General features: G+C 46.5%; 1 protein-coding gene and 1 long non-coding RNA gene across 36 annotated transcripts in view; one reads left to right on the forward strand and one right to left on the reverse strand.

The window, feature by feature from the left end:
* SORBS1 (sorbin and SH3 domain containing 1) overlaps window positions 1-27,129 on the reverse strand; it is a 200,782-nt gene that overhangs the window by 18,635 nt on the left and 155,018 nt on the right. For 27 of the 35 annotated variants that reach the window (XM_079975045.1, XM_079975021.1, XM_079975046.1 and 24 more), the window contains 9 exons: window positions 23,178-23,353; window positions 18,807-20,246; window positions 18,001-18,086; window positions 14,663-14,830; window positions 12,488-12,534; window positions 10,566-10,680; window positions 9,554-9,679; window positions 6,920-7,114; window positions 288-1,004 (listed from right to left, as the gene is read on the reverse strand). In XM_079975045.1, coding sequence (XP_079831171.1) covers window positions 288-1,004; window positions 6,920-7,114; window positions 9,554-9,679; window positions 10,566-10,680; window positions 12,488-12,534; window positions 14,663-14,830; window positions 18,001-18,086; window positions 18,807-20,246; window positions 23,178-23,353 — 3,070 coding nt within the window. Of the gene's footprint in view, window positions 1-287; window positions 1,005-6,919; window positions 7,115-9,553; window positions 9,680-10,565; window positions 10,681-12,487; window positions 12,535-14,662; window positions 14,831-18,000; window positions 18,090-18,806; window positions 20,247-23,177; window positions 23,354-27,129 lie in introns of all 35 variants that reach the window. The other 8 variants (XM_079975035.1, XM_079975033.1, XM_079975030.1 and 5 more) reach the window with 5 other exon arrangements.
* LOC307215856 lies at window positions 8,361-9,506 on the forward strand. Its single transcript, XR_013838680.1, has 2 exons — window positions 8,361-9,161; window positions 9,424-9,506. It is a non-coding gene; the product is annotated as an uncharacterized lncRNA (long non-coding RNA).

Consider the following 27,129-nt stretch of genomic DNA (forward strand, 5'->3'; position numbering starts at 1 on the left):
GGGACAAAGTTTTGCTGTTAGTTACCATCAAGCTAGAAGGAATATACCAGCTAGGACAGTGTTTCCCATACTTAGGTCTCCAGCTGTGTTTGGACTACAGTTCCCATCATCCCTGACCACTGGCCCTGCTAGCAAGGGATGTAGTCCCCAAAAAACAAAACAGCTAGAGACGCAAGTCTGGGAAACACTGACCTAGTGAGAGCTGCAACCCGGGTCAGTAGCACACACAGGCAACACTCAAAACGTACAGCAATGTTAACCTCTGGACACTCATGCAGAAGAAATACCTTGAAGGGCCTGCTTTGATTTTCCCTCTGTTCAGCTTGCTTATAATTGCACATGGGGCTACCTCCCTGCTCCTGATACAGCGTGCTCTCCTCAATGGTGTGAAGAGATTTGTTTTGTGAGCTAACGGCCTTCTCCGGCTCTGACAGGCCCCTTGCCCTACAGATCTCAGGGATGCCACCGCAGCTTCTGTTGGCCGTAATGCAATCCTCCCTCTCCATTCTCTGGCTTGGCCCTCGGCTCTTCTGCAACTTGCCTTGGCGTTCAGTGGCATCGCTGAGCTCTGAGAGGAAGCTGTCGGGGCTGCAAGGCGAATCGCAGTAGCTCATTTGCGGGGAAGGGGAGCTAGCAAACTTCTCTTCGCTCTGCCGGGCCACCAGGCTGAGGTTTTGGGCTGGCAACTGTGGCTCGTAAGGGGAGGGAGGCAGTGGGGAGACGAAAGAGGTCGGGGTCGAGGAACTGGACATGTTAGAGGGATGGAGGCTGATGGAAGGCGAGGGGCTGGCCACCGCCGAAGGGGTGAGATAGTCGACGTTGCAGAGGGAAGCGTCGGGAAGAGGTGGTAATGGAGGGGTGACGGGTGGAGCGTGGCCACGGGGCGCCCCCAAGGTCAGGGAAATCCACTCGGAGGTGACAGCCTGCAACTCGGGAGACAGGGCTGGGCGCATGGGGGCCAAAGGTGGAGGAGTTGGTGTGAAAAGCAGCTCAGAACTGGGAGACTTGACAAAAAAGAAAACGAGAAAGGAAGAAAGAGAAAGAGAAGAAGAGAGAAAGAAAGAAAGAAAGAAAGAAAGAAAGAAAGAAAGAAAGAAAGAAAGAAAGAAAGAAAAGGTTATTAAAAATAATAATATAAAATGAAGCATGTACAGCAAAAGAATGGAGGAAAGTGGAAAAGCCAGTACATGGCTGAGCACTGACAATTTAGGGTGTTTCAAAGGTTCAGAAATAGAGGAATGGAAACAAGAGCATACAGGCACTACTGACAGCGGGCGTCAAGTTCTACAGATACATGAAGGTAGATATATGCAGGTTTCAGTATATGGTTCAATACGGGTGCCATGAAGACATGATTCTAGGAGGGACGCAAGCTGGCTGCAGCAAATTCCCTAAAAAGCTGGGAGTGGGGGATTTAAAAATCCAGTATGGGTGGGGTGGGAGGAAGGCGAAATCCTCTTGCTGCTCATGATCCCTGAAATTGCGTTAATTTAGCTATGCCAGATGTTACTGCTGGTACTGGGGCGCCACCATGAGAAAAATAGCTAAAGATACTGATTTTTGGGGGAGGAAAGACACGTAGGCGGTAGTGGTAAGATTCAGCACGTCTTGCCCTATATCAAAATTTAACATTTCTTTCACATGAAGTTTATAACGGTTTCTGTTCGTTTAACAGAATTACACAGCCTACATTCAGACATCGTGTTTATATTGTATTATTTTTTTACTGGTTATAATGCCAGTGCCCTTTTCCTGATTTCTCGTGTTCTTTTCGTATTGCATTACGGAACTGCGGCTTGTTGGCTGAGGAAAGCTTTGGGGTAATTCTTGGATATTTACAAGCCAAAAGATGGGGGTGGGGTGGGGGGAGGAAATGTAGTCTGGTTAGAGGTCTGGCCTGAGCAACATAGTCTCATGGGAGATTTCATGAGATGGGAAGGTGGCTATCAAAATCCCTTGGTCCAGTATACGTGAAGGAGCATCTTCACCCGCATCGTTCTACCCTGACACTGAGGTCCAGCACCGAGGGCCTTCTGGCGGTTCCCTCACTGCAAGAAGCCAAGTTACAGGGAAGCAGGCAGAGGGCCTTCTCAGTAGTGGCGCCCTCCGTGTGGAATGCCCTCCCACCAGATGTCAAAGAGAACAACAACTACCAGACTTTTAGAAGACATCTGAAGGCAATCTGTTTAGGGAAGCTTTTAATGTTTGATGTATTAATATTTTTTGGAAGCTGCCCAGAGTGGCTGGGGAAACCCAGCCAGATGGAACAAAATAAAAAAATTCCTTCCAGTAGCACCTTAAAGACCAACTAAGTTAGTTCTTAGTTTTCGGGCGAGGAAAGACACGTAGGCGGTAGTGGTAAGATTCAGCACGTCTTGCCCTATATCAAAATTTAATATTTCTTTCACATGAAGTTTATAACGGTTTCTGTTCGTTTAACAGAATTACACAGCCTACCTTCAGACATCGTGTTTATATTGTAGTTGGTCTTTAAGGTGCTACTGGAAGGAATTTTTTTATTTTGTTCTGACTATGGCAGACCAACACGGCTACCTATCTGTAACCAGCCAGATGGGCGGGGTATAAATAATAAATTTATTTATTTATTTATTTATTTATTTGGTCATTCCCCTTTATAGCTGTCTTTAGTACCTTTTAAGAATTATATTCCTGAGTTTAGTTTTCACTACATTTTGGTTTTTTTAAAAAAAAAATATGGTGTGGTGTCCCTGGAGAGGGATTTTAAATTCAGAATGCTTTTGGCAGAGTAAACAGCCATCTGCGCTCCTACTTTGCCTCCATCTGTCCTCCTGTTCTTCCTTTTCGATGTGAGGAAGTGTAAAGTGATACATGTTGGGACGGATATTGCAGCTTCACATCTATACCGATGATGACTAGGAACAAGTTTTGGGGTGGCGAAAAATGTTACATCTGTGTACTGCAGCAATAGATAGCTAGGACCCACTCTGGTTGCGATTGCAATTGGTTTGAACTATTTTCTATGTTGTATTTTACATTGTTGTAACCCACCCCTGGGACCTTGCGGAGAAGGGAGAGTAATTAATATAATAATGAATGTCAAATGCCACGGGATATAACATGGCCAGGATTCTAATGCCTTCCTGGTGTAGTGACATTTGGAACAGTACTGGTCACCCCACCTAGAAAAATGGTAAGAGCTTGGATGCACAAAAATCCAGAAAAAATGACCAGGGTCAGCCTTCCCAAGAAAAAACTGAGAGCATTTGGGGTCTTATAGATGCAGGTGAGTAAAAGGAGGGACAGGGATGCGGGTGGCGCTGTGGGTTAAACCACAGAGCCTAGGACTTGCTGATCGGAAGGTCGGTGGTTCGAATCCCCACGACGGGGTGAGCTCCCGTTGCTTGGTCCCTGCTCCTGCCAACCTAGCAGTTCAAAAGCACGTCAAAGTGCAAGTAGATAAATAGGTACCGCTCTGGAGGGAAGGTAAACGGCGTTTCCGTGTGCTGCTCTGGTTTGCCAGAAGCGGCTTAGTCATGCTGGCCACATAACTTGGAAGTGTACGCCAGCTCCCTCGGCCAATAAAGCGAGATGAGCACCGCAACCCCAGAGTCGGCCATGACTGGACCTGGTGGTCACGGGTCCCTTTACCTTTACTAAAAGGAGGGACATGATAAGAGATTTATAACAGTGTGGAGAAAGGGCACTGAAAGAATTCGTTCTACCTCCGTGAAAATCCTAGACTCTATGCAAAGACTAAATTGAGTAAGAATAGATGCAGGAAAGAGAAAATGAAACACTTATTTACACGTAATCTCTGGAATCTGCCATCACAAGACGTGGTAGTGAAAGAGGATTTAGATAGCAAGCCTGACAACAGTTCCTTGCTCTGCTGCGGTGAGATCAGCCATGAACCCGGGCCTTCTCCAAACTACAAGTGGTAAACCAAGAACAATTCTTGGTTGTGGCTCGTGGTTTGTCTGGAGCAAGGCACAAAAACAAGCCTGAGTTTCGGCTGGCAGGCTTAGCTCGCAGCGGCAGAACAGAGGAGGAAGGCCACCATAACCTTCTCTCTGGGAACCGCTAGGTTGAGTGGTGCTAGGCTACTGACTGGCGGTTTCTGGGAGAGCAAGAGATGGCTAATGCCTTTATGGCTTCTGTGCTTCCCGTGGGATGCAGGACGTGGAACAACAGGGAACTTTACACCTGTGCTATTCTTAAAGTACTTAAAGACAGGGGTGCCAATGAGGCCCACGCCTTCCTTTTTCCACCATGTCTGAATGTCTGCCGTATAGAAACTCTTAAGTTATAATCAGAGTAGGCCCACTGAAATCAATGGTCCTCGGTTAATTGTGTCCATTACCTTCAAGAGGCCTAATCTTGAATAGGACTAACATTTGATACAACTCTAAATTCTTGTTTTGCGTGAATTTGGCTTTGTTCAATAGACAGGGGACTTATTCACCAAATATGTCTGTTGACATAATAAATGCAACAAACTATATGACCCCTATTTTAATCTGAAGCTGACTCAGTTTCAATTCCCCCCCCCCCCAATCCTTCCGGTTTTTCCAACTGCGCACATGTATATATCTATAATCTGAAAAGGCGAACGAATGTGAAAATCCCAAGGTCGGAACATCTCCAGAGGCTTTGCATATGTCACAGGACAAAGGGTGATGCAGCTTGCCCAACACTGCCCCATGAGCCAGCCCTGAGAGCTGTAACCAGCAGGTTACATTTGATACAAAGGCATTTTTCTGGGTCTGTAGGTCTTGATGCTACAGAAGCATCATTTGTAATCAGACCTGACGCTCATGAAAATCAGTGGGGAACCGAAGGTGAACTGTTCTGCAAGCTCTGCTTATGCCATTTTGGTAGTCAAGATAAACCCCACAGTTAATTGGTAGTAGTTGTAGCAATAAGCTCATATGGGTTAATATTCATTTGCTTTGATATCGTCTAATTGGCCTTCTCTGTGGGCTTGGGGTGCTGAGTTCTGAGTCCAAAAAAGGGGAGCTATCTGTAAGACATGGGTATTTGCCACCTGTGCAGAGGAAGTGATGGGGTAAAAGGTAAAGGTAAAGGGACCCCTGACCATTAGGTCCAGTTGCGGACGACCCTGGGGTTGTGGAGCTCATCTTGCTTTACTGGCTGAGGGAGCCGGCGTACAGCTTCTGGGTCATGTGGCCAGCATGACTAAGCCGCTTCTGGTGAACCAGAGCAGCGCACAGAAACACTGTTTACCTTCCTGCCAGAGTGGTACCTATTTATCTACTTGCGCTTTGATGTGCTTTCAAACTGCTAGGTTGGCAGGAGCTGGGACCGAGTAACGGGAGCTCACCCCGTCACAGGGATTCGAACCGCCAACCTTCTGATCAGCAAGTCCTAGGCTCTGTGGTTTAACCCACAGCGCCACCCATGTCCCTTAAGTGATGGGGAGTCCTAGATAATATATGCTGCTTTGTGTATATACAGAATGTATGTTTGGGTGCAGTGTCTGTCCAACAAAGCTAGGAGACCCAACAGGCTGCTTTGCTGTAAGTCTACACCCTTCTTTAATAAAAGCACTAGAACAGATCACTCTGGCGCTGTTGATACCTGTGAACCCAACTCCTAAGAGCCCTCCTTTGGGCCAGTGGTACAGGACAATGAACTGCAGTGACAATCAGTTGCTCATTTCAGGACTAGTTTGACCCAGTCGGTCCTGCCCATCTAAAGCTGCAGTCCTACCGGTTAGGCGGAATCCATCTCGTGGTCTTCAGAAAGACTAAAGCTGCCTAACTGCATTCATGATTGTCATCTAAATGTTTGGCAGGCAAAATATTTTCATAGGAACGGAAGCCTCCCCCTTATCACACATGTGCTTGTTTCCTTTTTTTGTTCCTCAACCACTGCCAAACTGCTTTCCAGGAGATTTTCTGTAGCGGCTCGGGAAGCGTCTCTTAAAATCCCAAACATAACACAACACCCTTCTAGGAACAAAGTCAGCATTGCTCTAGTAGATACTGAGCAGCTGGAACAGGAGGGGAAAATGTATAATTACTTTCTACCCGTGCTTATGCTGTTTAGGAACTATTTTAAAAATATGTCCGTGTGATTCATTAAGAAGTGGGTGCTTCCCAATTTTACCACATGGCTGCTTATTTTTTTTAAAAAGTATAAGGCTATCCTCTGGGCTTTGCCATTTCTAAAACTATTTTCTAAAACGGTGCTTGCCTCTGAGCAATGTACACACTCTGCCGCACTAGAATTATTGGTGCAAAGTTCCAATTCCTGCTCAAAGTTAAGGAGGAATGCATAGGCAAAGTCCTTTAAGCTACAATTGTATGACCCTGTTCATTTCACTCTTGCCGAAATCTCTTTGGCTTAGAGTTACATGCAAACTGAGCCAAACTATGGCTTAATGCAAATGAATGGGCGTGCAGGCTCCTCAAGAGCTTGTGGCTACCTTGCTCCTCTGCTCCCGATGCTCCTTTGCTGCTTTAAGAACAGCCGTGATTTAACTCAGGGCATCATCTGAACCTGGGCTCATGGTTTGCCTTCCCCAAACGACAAGTTGTAAACCAAGAACAATTCTTGGGTTATGGGTCATGGTTTGTCTGGAACAAGGCAAACACACAAACCTGGGCTATGCCAACATGCTTAGCTTGCAGCAGCAGAACCGAGAAAGGCCACCACAATCTCCTCTCTCAGAGCAAGGCCTGATTTAGTGTCGTGTGTGAAACAGGTCGTTTGAACTTTCCTAAACGGTGAGTTTATTGTCAACACTTTCCACAACTGCCACTCCATACGGGCGATGCAAAAGATGTATCTTTTGAATATACCGCTGGTAAATGTGTTCTCCTTACTACCCAAGAGTTATTAGCAGGGGAAGGGACTCTCTAGCAAAAAACAGCAACGCCTTACGGTTTCGCAAGGCTGGATTCAGAGCCGGTACCTGCGGGGATGTTGTCAGACTGCGGTTTGGGGAGTGGCAGAACGACAAGCTGCCGTAGTCTAGTGTGTTCTTCAGCACAGGCTGCTTCAAAATGTCCACGTAGGTGACCGGGAAGATGCCTTGGCGGTGAGTGCTGGGGATTTTTCCTTCATACCAGTTTTCGTCCACTTGTCGAATCAGTGTGATCCTCTCGCCCTGCGGAGAAAGTATGAATGGGCAGATCAAGCTCCTGATCTGCTGCTCAGGTAGAAAAGCTGAATTTGCACATCCGCCTATGCTTTTGGTTTGCACGGAAATGCTAAAAGCATAGCTGTCAACCGTCCCTTATTTGGCAGGAAAGTCCCTTATCCCAGCGCTGTGTCCCGCTGCTGTCCCTTATTGATGATGTGCCTTAAATCTCCTGGGTTTCAAAGGAAGCAGCTCCTCTCCCCCCCTCCCTGCCAGCCAGGGAGGAGGGAGGCTCCAACTGTGTTGCTTGGCTGCGTTGCTCACCCAATAAAGAGTCTAAGAACGACTGGGGGGTGGAGCTTGCATGCCTTGTGCCGATCAAACTGGCCGCGTTGCCTGGGGACTCGCCTTTGCTCAGCGTTTCCCAGCGGAGAGGTGACGGTGGTTTCCCTTGCTGCATCCCTTCTGCTGGGTTGCTGCGCTGTGGGAACCACCGCTTGAGGCTTCGTTTGGCTGCTTTCTGGGCTTTCTGCCTTTGGCTCGGAGGGGCTCAGAAGTTGAACATACCTGTGCCTGGAAAATCCCTTATTTTGGCTGCTGATCCCTTATTTTCGAGGCTGCTGGCCCCTTATTTTCAAATCTGTGTTGACAGCTATGGCTAAAAGGGATTCAACACATGATCCCAATTTGAAATCAGATTTGCAGACCCTCTAGTTTGCTTTCAGGGGGCAACAGAGAGCATGACTGCGGCTACCCAACTCCTGGACCAGTGGCCAAACTTCAATGGAACATACTGGGGAGGGGAACAAGAGGGAAGGATTCCAGGAATAGCCACAAAGCTATTGTCAGACGTTGGTACTTGCTGAATTCCAGTCTGAGACCCAACAATGAAGCAGAACACAAGGTGAAAAAGGCAACCATTGTATGCGCAAGATCACTGCCCTGGCTCTCGCCCAAGAACAATGACAAGGTGCGCTTTTTTCTAAATTAAGTAGCCAAGCTTTTCTCCAGCAGACTGACCATGCAAACTCTGCAACAGGAGAAGAGCAGGAATTAATCCAGATGCCCGTGGGTGCCAGCAGTGTAGCAAGGATCAAGCCAACTTAGGAGAGGAGCTTCAAGGTTCCCTAAACACAGCTCAGGGACAAGGCTTTCAGGATCAGGGAACCGGGATCTGAGACTGCACAGGAACATGTGGTGCATGCTCTGGTTATCTCCCCCTTGGACTACTGCAATGCGCTCTATGTGGGGCTACCTTTGAAGGTGACAGAATGCAGCAGCTAGACTGGTGACTGGGAGCGGCCGCCGAGACCACATAACACTGGTCTTGAAAGACCTACATTGGCTCCCAGTACGTTTACGAGCACAATTCAAAGTGTTGGTGTTGACCTTTAAAGCCCTCAACGGCCTCGGCCAAGTATACCTGAAGGAGCGTCTCCACCCCCATCGTTCTGCCCGGACACTGAGGTCCAGCGCCAAGGGCCTTCTGGCGGTTCCCTCATTGCGAGAAGCAAAGCTACAGGGAACCAGGCAGAGGGCCTTCTCGGTAGTGGCGCCCGCCCTGTGGAACGCCCTCCCATCAGATGTCAAAGAGATAAACAACTACCTGACATTCAGAAGTCATCTTAAGGCAGCCCTGTGCAGGGAAGCTTTTAATGTATGACATATTAGTGTATTTTTGGTCTTTGTGGAAGCCGCCCAGAGTGGCTGGGGAAACCCAGCCAGATGGGCGGGGTACAAATAATAAATTATTATTATTATTATAACATGAAGTTGTGCAAACAATCCTGCCTACCCGCCACACTTCTGAACAGAGGCAGCAAAGTCCACCTGCTCACAAGAATGCTTATCCCATCAAGAGCTCCTGGCTTCAGGCCTGGTGCTCCTTCTTGGGAGCCGGGTCTCCTCCTGCCACTCGATGTGGCGTCCCAGCCTTGGAGAAAACACATAGCTTCGCAGCATGTGTTAACCCTAACCACGGTTTGCCAACAAACCAAACTCTAAAGCCTGGTTTCTTTCAATTATGGCTTGGCACTACATGTGAATCCAGCAGCCTTGCTTAACCATGGGTACCGTATTTTTCGCTCTATAAGACGCACCAGACCATAAGACGCGCCTAGCTTTTGGAGGAGGAAAACAAGAAAAAAAATATTCTGAATCTCAGAAGCCAGAACAGCAAGAGGGATTGCTGTGCAGTGAAAGAAGCAATCCCTCTTGCTGTTCTGGCTTCTGGGATAGCTGTGCATCCTGCATTCGCTCGATAAGACGCACACAACATTTCCCCTTACTTTTTAGGAGGGAGAAAGTGAGTCTTATAGAGCAAAAAATACTGTAAGTGTCACCGTAGAGTACAAGCTACAAAGGAGCGAGACAAGGGCACCCGGGAAACAAAATAGAAAGCCTCCTTTGAAAGAAATGGGGGAAAAACCTTTCTCGCTGATTTTCATGATCCAAAGACACCTGTACCTTTCTGAAGGACATTTCCACTTGAGTGTCACCATTGAAATTGAACTTGGCAATAGCATCTCCATATTCCAGGACTTGTATTGGTGATGTTTTCTTAGGCTGAGCTTTTTCTGTGGGAGGGAGTAGCTATAAAAAAACACACACACACCAAAAGGCAGATATGAGGACCCCAGTCATTGGATTCCAATACCAGGTTAGATGTGGATGTGCAAGATAGGTAAAGGTAAAGGGACCCCTGACCATTAGGTCCAGTTGTGACTGACTCTGGGGTTGTGGCGCTCATCTCGCTTTATTGGCTGAGGGAGCCAGCGTACAGCTTCCGGGTCATGTAGCCAGCATGACTAAGCCGCTTCTGGCGAACCAGAGCAGCGCGCGGAAACGCTGTTTACCTTCCCGCGGGAGCGGTACCTATTTATCTACTTGCACTTTGACGTGCTTTCGAACTGCTAGGTTGGCAGGAGCAGGGACCGAGCAACGGACGGGAGCTCACCCCGTCATGGGGATTCGAACTGCCGACCTTGTGATCAGCAAGCCCTAGGCTCTGTGGTTTAACCCACAGTCCCACCCGCGTCCCATGGATGTGCAAGATAGCTTGACCGTATTTCTGACTGGCTCGGTTGAGATGCAATGTCTAAACCATGGTTTGGCAATTGGAAACCATCCCTTTGGAATGTTGGGGGGGGGGGATGAGGAAAGGATGAATTATGTAAGTCCCAAGAAACACCCAGTGGTGGTTTATCATTGCATCTGAATCAAAACTTCTGTGTTACACACTGGAACAAATCTGAAGCATAATTCTAGTAAGGGGTGACTGTAAAGCAGTTTTAATGGTTCAAGCATCTTGGGTACGTTTTAAGCAATGAATGTGGCCGCAAAATATTTCTCACCAATGTTCCACCTTGTGGCTTATTTGAAATTGCTCCTTTGGGAAGATGGGCGAGATATAAATTGAATGAAACAAACCAAGTCTCACCACTTTGACTCATTGTATCTGCACAACAAAAACAAGTACCTCTATGTATGATTGTGGGAAAATTCCAACTCTGCCATGGTGTTCGCCTTCAAACCAATTCTGATCAATTTGCTTATAAATGTAAACAACATCCCCTTTCTTCAGTGGGAGTTCCCTGTTAAAAACATACAGGTTATGTGTTAATGCGCAATTAGCATCTCTTGTAAATATTAATTCAAGTAGCATATGCATGCCCTTATCTGAAGGCACTATTGGAGATTTCCCATATCCAAATTCTTGCAGAGCAGAAAGAGGCACATCTGGACCTAGAGAACCTTCCTCAATAATTCCTCCCTCCAGTCAACTTGTTTTTCCACAATTAGATGGAATTAACATGGAGATTATGCATAAGCATTTAACAAAACGCTTTATTATTATTCAGCATCACTTTCCCTGATATTCAAGACCCTTCCACTCCAGAGTTTTTTCACCATTAAAAAATGAAAATAATTAGATTAAGCTAGCTGAATCAGAAACTGGCATGAAGGTTTTCCATCACTAAGCCCCGCCCGCTATTTTTAAGAAGCAATAAATTGGACTGAATCTGCAAACAGAAAATGCTTGAGGGCAAAGGAGCCCATAAGAGCCTCTTGGACTAGCTAATCTAGGATGGCTGGTGCTACAATTGCATTTTGTAACCCCAAAAAATCACCATAAATTGGGTCTAGAAAAACCTGCAGGAAGATAATGTGCGAAACCGTGGAATGCAATGGGCTGGCAAACAAGCTGTCTGGCTACTTGGTAAAAAGTGAGTGGAGAAAAGATTAAAATTCCAGAGGGAAGAACTAGCTTGGAAGCAACCTCACTCACATAGCTTTTAAAGCAGAGCATTACAGAGCCTCCAAGTGTCCCTATTTTCCAGGGACGGTCCCGGATTTACAGAAACCATCCCTGTTTCTGATTTGATCCCGGAATGTCCCGCTTTTCCTTAGGATGTCCCTTGTTTTCATCAGAGAAATGCTGGAGGGTATGGAGTTACGCAACTCCGAGCCGAGGAGATAAGTGACTATACCACCTTTAGAAGACATCTGAAGGCTGGGGAAGTTTTTTTAATGTTTAATGTTTTGCTTTTATATATGTTGGAAGCTGCCCAGAGTGGCTGGGGCAACCCAAGTCAGATGGGCAGGGTAGAAATGATGAAAGTATTATCAATTATAAAGTTGTTGTTGTCGCTGTTACTGAATAAAGGTAAAGGTAAAGGGACCCCTGACCATTAGGTCCAGTCGTGGCCGACTCTGGGGTTGCGGTGCTCATCTCACTTTATTGGCCGAGGGAGCTGGCGTACACTTCCAAGTCATGTGGCCAGCATGATTAAGCCGCTTCTGGTGAACCAGAGCAGCGCACGGAAACGCCGTTTACCTTCCCCCCGGAGCGGTACCTATTTATCTACTTGCACTGGCATGCTTTCAAACTCCTAGGTTGGCAGGAGCAGGGACTGAACAATGGGAGCTCACTCTGTCATGGGGATTCGAACCGCCAACCTTCTGATCGGCAAGTCCTAGGCTCTGTGGTTTAACCCACAGCGCCACCCGCACCCCCTGTTACTGAATAGGACCTCCCTATTTTCATAGCAGAAATGTTGGAGGGTATCGCTTTACAGATGAAACTACCTAGAGTTGTACATGAAGGGCACATTCTAAGCAGTGGAGGAAGAGAAACTCTTCAATTTAATGTTAAACAAGGAGACTGTTACCCTGTACTAGCTTTTCCCAACCTGAACTCCTCCGTATGTTATGCCATTTAAAAACCTAAACACACCCCTAAATGTCATAAGGAAGATAAAGAGCAATACTCTTCTGTTTGTTAACAATCACTGGAAGTGAGCACAGAAATTGGCTGGAGCTCAGGGAAGCATTTTGTTGGTTTAATAACCAGAGTCTATCGTTGGGGAGGGAAGCAAGCAGCCATACATGTATACTTACTTGAGCGTCTGGGCTTTAAAGTCAAACTTCGCTCTGGCAGCTCTCATCTAAGGGTTAAAAACAACACATTTAAAGCAATTGCCAGCTCCTTGGGACAGGGCCTTAAATAGTATGGAAATCCCAGCCACAGAAATGCTAAGGTCAGGTGTGGGATGGGGGCAAAAATACTATGAAGGGTTCGTTCAGATGTTTTGCTATCTTAAATGACTGGGGAGTCCTCGGATCGGATCGGATCGGATGTTAAGGGTCTAGCTGGGGAGGGGAAAATCCCAATCTCTCAACAGCCAGTGGCAAAATCTCAGTTTCTACTCTAAATGAAAAGCAAAAGGTGTGAATAATGGGAGGGGGCTTACTTTTCAGCTTTTCTGCAAAACCAGTCTGATTGGAGACCATGCACAAAAATGAACGTCAGTACCATGGGCAATAAGTCTCAGAAAAACCATTTCCAGCCAGTTTGGGAAGGAAACACAAAGCAGATTTGTGTAGGCCAGTGATAGGGGTTTGCTAAACAGGCTACCATCCACTCTGCATAGCAGAGATGCATTGCATCTGAAAAAAACATGGCTCCAGGGACCCACAGAATTTAGGGTGACATCCCCTTCTGATATGCATATCAGCAAGCTTGGTGGAGCTAGACGACAAGGAGCCCCTCTTGACACGGCACTCTGGATATTTACCAAGGAAGCATCTCCTGGCAGCTACCTGTTCACCTGAACTGCGCTCATGAATTGTCAGTTTGATCGGCAGGAAAGAGACAAAAGGGAGAAGCCAATGGAGAAAAAACTGAGGTTTTAATTGAAATAACTTCTATAGTTCTGAGGGAATAATATCTATAACGGTAAAGGTAAAGGACCCCTGGAGTCCAGTCAAAGGCGACTATGGGGTTGCGGCGCTCATCTCGCTTTCAGGCTGAGGGAGCCAGCGTTTGTCCACAGACAGCTTTCTGGGTCATGTGGCCAGCAGGACTAAACCGCTTCTGGTGCAACAGGACACCCTGACAGAAACCAGAGCGCATGGAAATGCCGTTTACCTTTCTGCCGCAGCGGTACCTATTTATCTACTTGCACTGGCGTGCTTTTGAACTGCTAGGCTACCAGAAGCTGGGACCGAGCAACTGCCGACTTTCCGATCAGCAAGCCCAAGAGGCTCAGTGGTTTAGACCACAGAACCACCCGCGTCCCTATAATAATATATAATATTTTAATCCAGAGAAGAGAGGAGGGGTGTTGGCAATTTTAAACTGCCTTTGGGCTGCATACACACATTCCTCCAGATTTATACCAGCACTCATACCCATTCTAAATCAAAGTGTAAGATGAGCGTAGTAGAACGTTTCAGGGTTCTTTTACCGGCTAATTGAAACGTTGCAGAACTGCTTTTTAACACTCCTTGTGAAATTCTGCTAGCAATAAATACTACACAGTCGGCATCTTAAGCAAAGGCAATGCTTTTTGTATTGAAGGGTCACTATTTTTATTTTTATTATTTTTTAAAAAGCCAATTCCCAGCATTCGTCACATATAAGCTAAGGGGTAAATGACCACTGATTGCAATACAACATTGCTCTGGCAAAAAGGCTACATGCAGGTGGCGTCGCTCCTGTCAAATATGACTCATTGAAAAACCATTTCCCCCTTTTGTCTCTTTTTGCTGTTTGTAAATGAAACGTGCCGAGATATTCTGGGGGGGGTTGTCATTTTTTGGTTTTCCTGACCGGAAGAATATTAACGAAAGGAGAGGAGAGAAAGAACATCGCCATCTAGTGTTTAATCCACTACAAGACAATCACATGGTCAGGATCAACAAGACAATGGAAGTTCTAAGCATAAGGCAGAGACGAGGAGAGAATGTAGCATTACGTGATGCAAAGGATGAAGCAAATGCCCTCTGATTTTTGCCATAAAACTAACGGATATTTCAAAGGCATGCATCACAAGTTGTGCACTAGCAGTCCTCAGCAGTCATGCTTTTTTAACACGTACATACAGCTTTTGGTACAGAGCTATTAATTCGTTTTAACAAAGTCGAAAAAAAAGCAGTTTCTAAGTCAAGCGCGGATGGGGAAAATAAAAAGTAGCACACTTCTTGGATAGCTAATGTTGGCCTAAAAGCACAACGCTATGAGAGGCAAATATGAATCGGGTCAAGCAGCAGACTGAGGCAACCACAACAGACCTCTGACCCAGATCTCCTTTTTGCGGTATCGTCTACAATTAGGAGGTCCCCAAACCGCTCATTAGTGATAAATTGATGGTGCGTAGGAATGACCCCTGTGTGCCTTCTAGCTGCAATGTCAGCCTCCTCTTGCTCACGTCTGAGCCGTCTCTGGTCCTCTAAAAGTTTCTGCCATGAAATTGCATAAAATGGGCAGTAAATCATCTAGTTTATGGCATTTCAAAATTTGCCAGCAAATTATTATTATTGTTTGTTTGTTCTTTGATTTTTTTTTTAAAAAAACACCTCTCTCCAATGCAGACTAACAAACATAACAGAAAGTCGTCCCCCCCCCCCCAACCCCAATAACAGTACATCATTAAATGCTGCACACTGGACATTATCCTAAGAACTCTGGTCTGGAGAGCAAGATCACAAGACAACTGAATCCTTGTGGCAATGGCCACAAAAGCTTAGAAAGGATGGAGAACTCATGGAGGATATACCGTATTTTTTGCTCTATAAGACTCACTTTTTCCCTCCTAAAAAGTAAGGGGAAATGTGTGTGCGTCTTATGGAGCGAATGCAGGCTGCGCAGCTATCCCAGAAGCCAGAACAGCAAGAGGGATTGCTGCTTTCACTGCGCAGCGATCCCTCTTGCTGTTCTAGCTTCTGAGATTCAGAATTTTTTTTCTTCTTGTTTTCCTCCTCCAAAAACTAGGTGCGTCTTGTGGTCTGGTGCGTCTTATAGAGCGAAAAATACGGTAATTCCGTGATCACCAGGAATACCTTCCCTTCTATTTTTGAGGCCGAGGCTAAGACAGCCATTGATTATGCAGCCAAAATGGCGCCACCAATGAACAAGAGGGAAGTATCGACAGATCTGGGGGAGCCTCGAGGTTTTGCAAAAATACTAAAAAAAAATCAGAATCCCCATCCATATAAATGTATGAAAAGCCCAGTGAGGACTGAATGTGCTTGGTGGCCACAAACAGGTGACTGTTGGGGTTGGGTGGGTTGTTAGGAAGGAAGGGGAAACCAGGGTTGGGGGTGGGACAGAGTGGCTGGAATTGAGAATGGCAGCATTCCACACAGTAACAACCACCATATATACATTCTACTAAAAAGCTAACTCATTCCCCAGGTGTGGACCCTCCTGTAGCCAAAATAGCCACACCCACACAAAAGAGGGAGGTGTCAGAAGGACTGGGGGAACCACAAGGCTTGCACAAGAATAATATATATATATTTTTAATGGTATATATTCAATAAGGTAAAGGTAAAAGACCCTTGGACGGTTAAGTCCAGTCAAAGGCGACTATGGGGTTGCGGTGCTCATCTCGCTTTCAGGCTGAGGGAGCCAGCGTTTGTCCACAGACAGCTTTCCGGGTCATGTGGCCAGCATGACTGAACCGCTTCTGGCGCAATGGGACAACCAGAGCGCATGGAAATGCTGTTTACCTTCCCGCCGCAGTGGTACCTATTTATCTACTTGCACTGGTGTGCTTTCGAACTGCTAGGTTGGCAGGAGCTGGGACAGAGCAATGGTAGCTCACTCCATCGTGCAGATTCGAACCGCTGACCTTCTGATTGGCAAGCTCAAGAGGCTCAGTGGTTTAGACCACAGCGCCACCCGCATCGCCTTTGACTGGACTTAACCATCCAGGGGTCCTTTACCTTTATATTCAATAAGATTGCATGTTCTTCAGAAATGTACTTTGCTTACAAATGCTATCCAGATTTTGTTTTAGGAAAGCGATCCCAAAATTTATGGGCCTTAACGTGGATTGTGAGCCCATTGTGACTCCTTTAGTTCCCTCTTTCTCCTTTTTGGATTTTCAAAGCACAGGGAATCCCCGGATTCAGGGAAGAAAAAGCATTTGAGGTAGCAGCAGTCGAAGCCGCAAAAGCATGCGGACTCTATTGCTGCAGTTGCGTGGTAATCCCCACCACCTCCAATGTACCGGTAGCTTGGCTACAGAGGGCCAAATTGGCAAAACAAAAACCTCCAGTGGCCAAGGTCCCTGGAAAAGGGCATGTCTAGTTGGCTGGTGCTCTACACAGGAGCACTTCACGCTGCAACATTTTATTGCAGGGCCCCATTCATTTATTTAGAAAGCAATTTATCAACCGGTTTTAGCAGAGATAGCTAAGTTAAATCTCAGTGTTCAGAGAGAATATATCTCTGCAGACCAGATGCTGGGGACTGGTAAGAGAAGAACTGTTGTCTTCAAGCCTTGCTTCCCAGAGGCACCTGGCGTCTGCTGTTAAAAACAGGTGGTTTGAGAAAACAGTCCAATCGACCTTTGGTCTGATCTTGCAAGGTAATTCTTACGTTCTTAGGCTGTTATCCAGCCACTCCCAAAAGCAACAGGTGTGCCCAGCAAATGAATAATGTGATTCAACTCTGGTTGAGCTTGGCAGAATGACCACCAGTGCTTGAAAAACACATTGCGGGTCTAAACACAATCGCAATCGCCAGTGTTTTAAACGCCACATGGTAAGAAAACCAAGACCAGCAAATCCAAGGTGATCTTAATGCTGGAAAGTGCAAACAGAAATTGATTCACCTTTTCCTCTAAGCGTTCCGAAATGTGCAGCAAAAATTGAAGAGGCTTTTCACATTTGTTGCAGGTGCCCACTTTTGCAGAACCATTAAAGCGAGGCACGTAATGGCAAAACTACCTGTTTGCCGTCTTTTTAACAAGCCTGCGAGGCAGAGTTAAAAAGAACTTCTGAAAACTGGGTGGGTGGGGTAGGAGACTGTTTTTACCTTTCAAAACTGCATTCAAGAATGTATTATTTGGAGAAAATCACACTAAAACGCTGAAGAATTTTCATGATAATATTTTTTTTTCTTTTAATTGCAAATTGCCTCACAAATCTGGATGACTGAATATGAGTTTTGGGGGGGGGGACGAGAAACTTGAGAGAACAGAAATTCACAGGTCCTTCCATCCCTACTCCTAAGCAGGTGCTTTTACCTGAAAACAAGTCCCATTGAACATAATGGAACTTACATCCAAGTAGACATGCACTGGATTGCAGGAATAGGAAAGGGCAAAGCAAAATCTGTAGTGACCCCCTTTTCGTCTGGTACTCTGTACTTATACATTCCTGTCCACTTTCACCAACGTTGTCATTTAACTTCAAATTGATAGTCTCCGCTCTAATTCATTTTATTCTTTAGATATTTATAACCCTGCAACCATCAAAAATAAAATTCCAGGGCAGCGAATAACAATTCTACCCAGAAGTCCCCTCTTAAGGGCATATTGCTTAAGGTCTCATTTTGGGGAGGGGGAGGGGGAGAGGGGGAGGGGAAGAGAAGAATTACTAGATCTTTTAGGAAAAATTACCTCTTTATCACTGTGGCGCCTGTGGGAAAATTCTTCAGGACTCTCCATGTAATCAAGTGGTGCAAAATGCCTTGGTGATTCTGAATCTACTTTAAGACAACAAAAGGCAATTTAAAAAACCCAACTGATTCAAATCTAGAAAAAGGGGGAAGGAGAATAAAAAATAAAGAAAGAAAAGGCTTCAAATCTGCTGATCAATTTGCAATCAAGTGCTGGTTAACATTTTGGATTGTTTTCCCCCCCCCTTTTTGTGCTCCAAAAGTTGGGAGTAAAATAATAACGCAGAAATAAGAAACGACAAAATCAAACCCAGGCCCACAAGAGGGCATAAACAACATATTTGCTGTTCACAAAATATGATTGAATGTAGTTCCGTTGAAGAAAGTTGCATCACAGCATGCAAAGATACAGATGCACGCACACACACCTCGCACACGCAAAGACACACACACACACACACACCACACCAAGAACCTGAAAAACTGCCCCTAAAAATAAATTAGGTTTTGTTATTTAATTCTCCAAGGATGCAAATTATGTGGGATTTAAGCTGTCTCCCCTAAATAATTCACATCCTAAATTTTGACTTTTGAGACAACCTGCTCTGATTGGTGATTAGAAAGGCAGTAGGAATTAATTTCTCAGTTCAGTCAAGTCCTGAAATGCAAGGAGGACGGTAAAAGGGACGCACAGGAAAAGATGAAATGCAGGGGAAGGGTTTTTTTTTTTTAAAAAAAAACAACACAGAGGAGAAGCAGAGTGGGGTACAGATGAAGCAACACCAGTAAAATACTCAAAAATGCCACCTCCAAAGTACGTCCTGTGCTGGTTGTTGTTTGTGTCCAGGTTGTGGTATAATGCATATGGAACATTCCCATTATTAAAGGCATCTGGGATGTCCATTAGGGAGCTATTTTGGCATGTCTCCATATCGAGGAAGTGGCTAAACCTTTTGAGGACGTCATAGGAAGAGAGGCGTTTGGGGGCCGGAGGTTTCTGTCGGATATACAGCTCGTGGAAGAGGGAGCTGTCCACCCTGTCCACCAGGCTCCCCCTTGACCGAGCCAGATTATTCTGGATATCACAGCTGGATGCCAACAGGTCTCCTGGGATCTGCAGAGGCGGAGTCTTCCTGGAGCTGTGCTGCACGGGTTTTCTCAGTCTGAAGGGAAGAGGGCTCATGAGATAGACATTTCTGGGAAGCAGCTGCTTATCTTCTTGGGGTTCCCCTCTGCCGGACTGTTGCTGTTCGTGCCTCCGAATGGTTGTAAACCTGGTGTAAGAAGCAGGGCAGGATCCTTTGCACTGCTTAGCTTTGTATCTGGAGGGCCCACTGGTGATGCTGTCGCCGCCACTGTCATTGGATACGTTGGAGAACAGATCTATCTCGTCGGTGCAAGCCGAGAGCGTTTCCACAGGTGCCAGGTCACTGACTTCCGAGGTCAGGTCCTCCGTATTGCTGCATGAATAGGAGGACGTATCGGCAAGGTTGGCAGGTCCCAGGTCCGGCTTGGCATAATCCAACAGGTATTCGGCCGAACGAGCTGAAGCTAGGCAGCTGTTAGAGAGGCTCGGAGCGGGAGATTTGACCTGGAAGCTGGAGAAGTTGAGAGCAGGCATGGAGAGGGATCTCTGGATCAGCAACTCAAAGGCAGTGATGCGAGAGGAGACCGTGTGCTTGGGGATCTGCTCCAGGTTTTCCCGACTGGGGTTGGGCTCCCTCTTGTCCTTTGGCTCGTTTTCAAACAGGGAAGCAATTTCCTTCACGCTGCAGGACGAAATGCTACCCAGCTGGATCCCAGAGCGGTTGATATGGTGCATGTCTTTATACAACATGGTGAACTCCTTTTCGTTCTTCCGAGAGCCCTTCCTGGAGCTGGAAGATCCATACTCTTGCAAGCTCTGTGTGCTGATGGATTTGACAGCAAACTCTCGCTTGGACTTCATCAGCAAGTTCTCGAAATCCTTCCTGCTATCAAAGGAGGCAAAAGAGCTGCGGAGGTTTTCGCAGCTCTGCGTTTTCTCGTGAGGCAAGAGATCCTTTCTGTCCTGCCCAGAAATAGGTGGAGCAGCCAGCCTGGGTTTGAATTTGGACGGAAGAATTTCAGCAATGCAGACTTTTGCAGCAGATAAGGGTTTCTTATGTTTACATGGGCGACCTACTGGGCCAGCATTATTAGAGTTAAGGGTTCGGCTATTAACTGAAGAGGGTGCAATCGTATGAACATTCCCACCTTTACGATCCACTGGAAAGCATGCAGAATAAAATAAATACAACCTGTTAGCTTAAGTGTGGCAAAGCTGTGGAGAAAGAGGGGAGGGGCGGGAAGGGAAATGACATGCTTTTTGAGGCTTCACTCAATGCAATCTTGAGACAGGCAATGTTAAAAAGGAATGCAGGAGAGCAATGGAAGAGCCAAGCTGTGCTGCCGAGGTAACACAGGACTGTTCGTGTTCAGGGAGGTAAATCCTGCGACGTTAGAGGAGCTTCTAAACTAGGGGCGGCAGAGATCAAGCAAGTTCTCTACAAGTCAGTGCCTCTGTTTAAGGAATCTGGAGAAACAGGGTATATTACCGTATTTTTCGCTCTATAGGGCACACTTTCCCCCCTCCAAAAATGAAGGGGAAATGTGTGTGCGTCCTATGGAGCGAATGCAGGCTCCTGCGAAGGAGAGGCGCTGCGCAGAGAGAGAGAAGGCGCAGCGCCCCTTGAGCGACGCACCTGTCATGCAAAGCCTTCTCCCTCTCTGTGCAGGCTCTTCACAGGAGCCTGCATTCGCTCCATAGGACGCAGAGAGGGAGAACTGCGCAGCGCCCCTTCAGCGACGCGCCTGTCCTGGCTTCTGCCTTAGCCCTGCGCAGCCTCTTTGGGCATGGGGAGCCTTCATCCCACTGCCCTGAAGAGGCTTGGTGCGCTTCTCCCAGAAGCCAGAACAGCCACACGGTATCCCAGAAGCCAGATCCCTCTTGCTGTTCTGGCTTCTGGGATTCAGCATAATTTTTTCTTGTTTTCCTCCTCCCAAAACTAGGTGCGCCTTATGGTCCGGTGCGCCCTATGGAGCGAAAAATACGGTAAGTGCTCATATGAAAACCAGCGAAAGCTTGCAATCTAACTGGCTGTGCCCAGCATGCAAAACGCCTGTGCATAAATCAAGTTGTTGGTTTAAACTGCTATTAGATGAAACAGCACGCAAGCTTTCTGCTTAAGAGCAAAATCTTCTTTGAAGGAAAAATAAAGACATACTCAGCACCCGAAGGCAGCAACACTGCTAATAATTTCAGTCAATACAATGTGACGCTATTTAACACCCCTGTAAATCTATGGAGACACAAGGTAGATTCTTTTGAGATTTTAAAGGCTAAAAATTAACAGCTCTGAACATCCCACGCATCACACTTGGAAGTGACAATGGAAAAGAACAGATTGTCATTTGTGGGCGGGCGCTTTGACGGCACAAATGAGATTTGAGAGTCTCCAAGTCTTCAAGAGAGTGCTGTACTGTTTTGTACTGTATTATATACAATTGGAAGATTTAATAGCCACAAGCTTGTCAAATATAAAAGGTATATTTATTTGAAGATTTATATCCTGTGCTTCAAATGGTGTCCTTGCACATTATAAAAGCCAGGAACTCCTAGTAAAGACACTATTATACGTTTACAGTTAAAAAGGCTTTGCTATTAGATGGCAATCTCCAAGATAAAATTCTTAAAAGTGACTGCAAAGTTGCCCTCTGAAACTCTGAGAATTTGCCCCTTTTCTGCCTGAGGAAAATATAACTGAAAAGCTTCAGACTATTACAGTAAGAAAGGTTGGTTCCACAAAAGACACCTCATTAATTATTTTGTATTTCTTATAGATGTGGGGCCAATGTGAGCGTTCTCTGTACCTCTAAAGGCAAAAGTCTGTGACTCCACTGAGTAACTTGTGAGTTCCTGGGAATTTCAGGGTTTATTGGGTTTTTTTACAACAAATGTGTGGCAAGATTGCAGAGATAACATTCAGAAAAGTAACTGCAAAAATGTAAAAGAAAAACAACCCAGAAGCAAGCTGTCAACATAGAATTAATTGCTTTCAACACCAGTGATTCCTAAGTTTGCATTTCACAGATTGTCAAGGGACGATTCAAGTTCTTTGAAATCAGCAGGGCTTAATGTACAACTTTGACTTGCATTAATTCGCCACAACTATTGTATTAGCCACAGTGCTTGCAGCTCATAATGCGTTTTGCTCTTCTATTACGCTCTTTCGCAACTGCTAGTGTTGTTAGTTCTCTATCAAGTCATCCCAGCCTAGAAAAGCCACACAGGGCACAGCAGTGGAAGAATAAGTAAGGTCAACAGGCAAGGTAATCCCAAATAAATGCCCAGTTTAGGAAGCTAAACTGGCAAGAGGATGGGTGGAAGAGAAGGCTCTACCATGGTTGGGGAAAACTGGCTTGAGTGATGTGGGTCTGTGAGGATGCTCTGAAGACAGAAGTGAGTGAGGGGAAGAGAATACCGTGGCCAGGGAAGGTCAAACCATGAGCAAGATTCAGAGGGTGCATAACCGGACTGTGCTTGGAAGTGAGCAGGGCCGAACATGGCAACTTAAAAAGGATAGATGAGTGATAAGCAAACTCTTTCTAGAGATTTGCTCCCATGAAACCTGGGGTCAAAATACACCGGAAAGAAGAGCAGATACCAGCAGATTAACAAATCTTTTCCTGGGTACTTGGGTTTATAAAACTCCCGGATCTGAAGCCAATCTGATCCCATTGTAGGTTGACTGTGGCCTGGTCTACATGTGCGGCAGAGTAAGAGAAGAGAATTGTGTGATGGCAAAATGGGTTTTACCAACCTAGATGTCATGTGGCTGTTTTACATGCTGCTTTTTATAAAACTCCCTGCAAGTAGAAATCTAACATGCAGGGAACAGGCTAAAATTTTAAAGGTTTTTTTTTTTTTTTTTTTTTTTTTTAAGTGGGGAAGCATTGAAAATGACACACACACCCTGACTGAAGTATGAAATTGTGCAGTCAGATATTACCACCCCAGAAACTATTCCTCACATCTCAAATCCTGACACAAGCACACCATCTCCTGGCACAGATATATCGACACAATCTGTTTTTAAAGTTCTACCAACAACAGCCAGTACACGAAGATGCACGGAAATTGTTGCTCCAGCGACATACCTTTAGTGGAAGCTGAGCTGGAGGGACGTTTGAGACCGCTTAGCCCTTGCAGCGGGATATCGCCACCTTCTAAAACACTTTTGTATATTTGCCTTTCGTTTTCCGGCCCGGTGACATCTCCAAGAGCTGCTTCAAATTCTCTCTTTGCAGAATGGTAGCTGGGGGAATACGGCGAGCTAAAAGTATGCAGGAGGAGGGATAATTAATTTCCTTAGCAATTAAAATAAATAAGTTGCAAAATTGTAGACGGGCCATGCTGACAGGTGTTCCGGCAGCTCAACACACCGCTGCAAAATTGCTAAGAGCAAAAACACCTTGCATTTCTGGATCACATGCCTTTCCAGGAGTTGCATAGATTTTTGTATGCAAAACATACGTCGGCTCCCTGCATTTTACGTGACAGGAATGTAAGAATCAAAAGGAAGTTGAGATGCAGGGCCCTCTTAAGCATATCTGACCTAGCCACTGTGATCCACGCGACGGTCACCTCCATACTGGATTATTGTAACTCGCTCTACGTGGGGCTGCCCTTGAGTCTGACCCAGAAACTCCAGCGGGTGCAGAATGCCACGGCGAGACTCCTTACGGGGTCCTCGCTGCGAGATCACATTCACCCGGTGCTATACCAGCTGCACAGGCTCCCGGTGGAGTATAGGATCAGGTTTAAGGTGCTGGTTTTAACCTTTAAAGCCCTATACAGCCTAGGACCCTCGTACCTACAGGACCGCCTCTCCTGGTATGTCCCACGGAGGACCTTAAGGTCTTCAAATAAAAACATCTTGGAGATCCCGGGGCACAGGGAGGTTAGGCTGGCCTCAACTAGAGCCAGGGCTTTTTCGGCTGTGGCTCCAATCTGGTGGAACGCTCTGTCACAAGAGACCAGGGCCCTGTGGGACTTGACATCTTTCCGCAGGGCCTGCAAGACAGAGCTGTTCCACGAGGCCTTTGGTCAGGGCACAGCCTGACTCCCTCCTTTGGCAATCTTCACAGAACTTTAGCCTAATGGTTGCCATCAATTTGAGTTGAATTAATTTTAATGAAATGATTTTAGAATGTTGTATTATTTTATTGTTGTTAGCCACCCTGAGCACGGCTTCGGCTGGGTGGGTGGGGGGATAAAAATATTATTATTATTATTATCTGGCTCCGTGGTGCAAAGATCCCTCCGCCCCCCCCCCATTTCCCAGAGTTGTTGACCTTTTCCCAATCCTCTGCACGGATCGTTCTCCTCCCGCGGAGGCTTGGGAGGCAAGCTCCACACCCGCCTGCCGTATGGTTGATGGGGCGCAGCTGGCAGGCATGCAGGGAAAGGGGAGGCCGCTGGCAAAGCCTCTCAGCTCCCCCACTTGCTGGGGCGCCCCTGAGAGACTGGCGCCCTGGCGTGACGCACCACTAAGCCCTATGGGAAAGACGGCTCTGGTAGGATGGGAAGAGAAAGGCAGAGCAGCTGTTCCCTCTCTATGTGGTGCTGAAATGCATAAAGGTAAAGGTAAAGGTATCCCTGCCCGTACGGGCCAGTCTTGACAGACTCTGGGGTTGTGCGCCCATCTCACTTAAGAGGCCAGGGGCCAGCGCTGTCCGGAGACACTTCCGGGTCACGTGGCCAGCGTGACATCGCTGCTCTGGCGAGCCAGAGCCGCACACGGAAACGCCGATTACCTTCCCGCTGGTAAGCGGTCCCTATTTATCTACTTGCACCCGGAGGTGCTTTCAAACTGCTAGGTTGGCAGGCGCTGGGACCGAGCAGCGGGAGCGCACCCCGCCGCAGGGATTCGAACCGCCGACCTTTCAATCGGCAAGTCCTAGGCGCTGAGGCTTTAACCCACAGCGCCACCTGCGTCCCCGCTGAAATGCATAGCCAGGAGTAATTCTCTAGCTTCCATCAAAGAAACAACCCGAGCTTATCATGAAGAAAACCAACGGCACCCTCTGGATGGAAAGCCATCAAGGCCCAGGGCATTTCACTCCAACAGGGGTGGAGAAGACTGCCAGCGGTGCAAACTGGCCTATGAGGTCATTCTGGTTATCTCCCGCTTGGACTACTGCAATGCGCTCTACGTGGGGCTACCTTTGAAGGTGACCCGAAAACTACAACTAATCCAGAATGCAGCAGCTAGACTGGTGACTGGGGGCGGCCGCCGAAACCACATAACACCAGTCTTGAAAGACCTACATTGGGTCCTAGTACGTTTCCGACCACAATTCAAAGTGTTGGGTGTTGACCTTTAAAGCCCTAAACGGCCTCGGCCCAGTATACCTGAAGGAGCATCTCCACCCCCATCATTCTACCCGGACGCTGAGGTCCAGCGCCGAGGGTCTTCTGGCGGTTCCCTCATTGCGAGAAACAAAGCTACAGGAAACCACGCAGAGGGCCTTCTCAGTAGTGGCGCCCGCCCTGTGGAACGCCCTCCCATCAGATGTCAAAGAGATAAACAACTACCTGACATTCAGAAGGCATCTTAAGGCAGCCCTGTTCAGGGAAGTTTTTAATGTGTGACATCTTAGTGTATTTTTGGTCTTTGTGGAAGCTGCCCAGAGTGGCTGGGGAAACCCAGCCAGATGGGCGGGGTACAAATAATAAATTATTATTATTATTCTACCCCCCAAATCACACCCAGCTTTCCATCAAGTGAGGTCAGCTGGTGGGCAGGGGTCCATCCTACTTGGTACATCTCACCAGAACCCTCCCTGTGGGCAATGAGCTGGTCAAAGCAGATTCCTGCAAAGAGGGCACAATCCTCTGCTCATCAGCTAGAGAGCAAACAGTTCAACCCGGCTCAGTTGGTTAGAGTGTGGTGTTGCAGGTTCGATTCCCATACGGGATAGTTGCCGGACTAGACGTTTTGTTTCCCACCCCCCTCCACTTTTTATGCTTTATTAAGATTAAAACGAAATAACCAACAAAGAGGTTAACCAGAAGGAAGAATGATAATATTTGTTATGTCATATCACAATGCGTTCTTCTTGGATTTCTAAAGATTTCCCGCCACCCCATCGTGCATCTACCACTTAGTCTATCTAGCACAATATTTATCATTTTCTTTTGTTAATTTCCATCAGTATTATATTCCTTTAGTGTTATCTATCATACCACAGGCATCATTCCACTCCTGCCACTGACGTCATGCTATTACAATAATCCTTTAGATATTTTTTGTACGTGTCCCATTTCCTAATAAATGTTTGATCAGTATGACCTCTCAGTTTTTCTGTCGTTTTTGCCAACTTGGCCAATTCCAGCAGTTTACTTTGCAACTCCAGCTTTGCTGGGGTTTCCTCTACTATCCTATTCATAGCGATTAATATTCTTGCGGCTACTGTGGCATACAATAATATTTGTCTTGCTTTTTAAGGTATGTCTGGGTCTGGTATCCCCAGGAGGAAAGCCTCCGTGTGTGTGTGTGTGTGTGTGTGTGTGTGTGTGTATGAGATACCTTAATCATTCTTTTGAACTCATTATAAATTACACCCCAAAATTCCTTAATTTTCTTACAGGTCCACCACATATGTAACACTGAGCCTTCCGCCTCTCCACATCTCCAACATTTACTTCATGTGTTCTTATACATTTTAGATAGTTTTAGTGGCGTCAAGTACCAGCAGAACTGCATCTTCATAAAATTTTATTTCAAGGTGTAACATGCAGTGAATTTCACCACTGCTGGACTAGATGGTCCTCAGGGTTCTATGATTCTACAAGTACTGTTTTGCCTAGAGAGACACGTGCTGGCAAAGCACACTCCTCACACACCCTGTGGGCCATCTTTGGCAGGTGGGCGGGGCTATGCACCCGCCCTTCACCTGACGTCTTCTGATGACTGACGGGTGGGTTGCCCCGCCCACCTGCTCAAGTTTGTGCACAGGGTGAGGAAAAATATAAGATCTGTCGCACTAGGTCAAAAATATTATCAACCCTTGGGCTACGTTACCTGTGGCAGCACTGCATATGGCG

The sequence above is a fragment of the Podarcis cretensis genome (genome assembly GCF_951804945.1).
Source record: "Podarcis cretensis genome assembly, chromosome: 5".
NCBI lineage: Eukaryota > Metazoa > Chordata > Lepidosauria > Squamata > Lacertidae > Podarcis > Podarcis cretensis.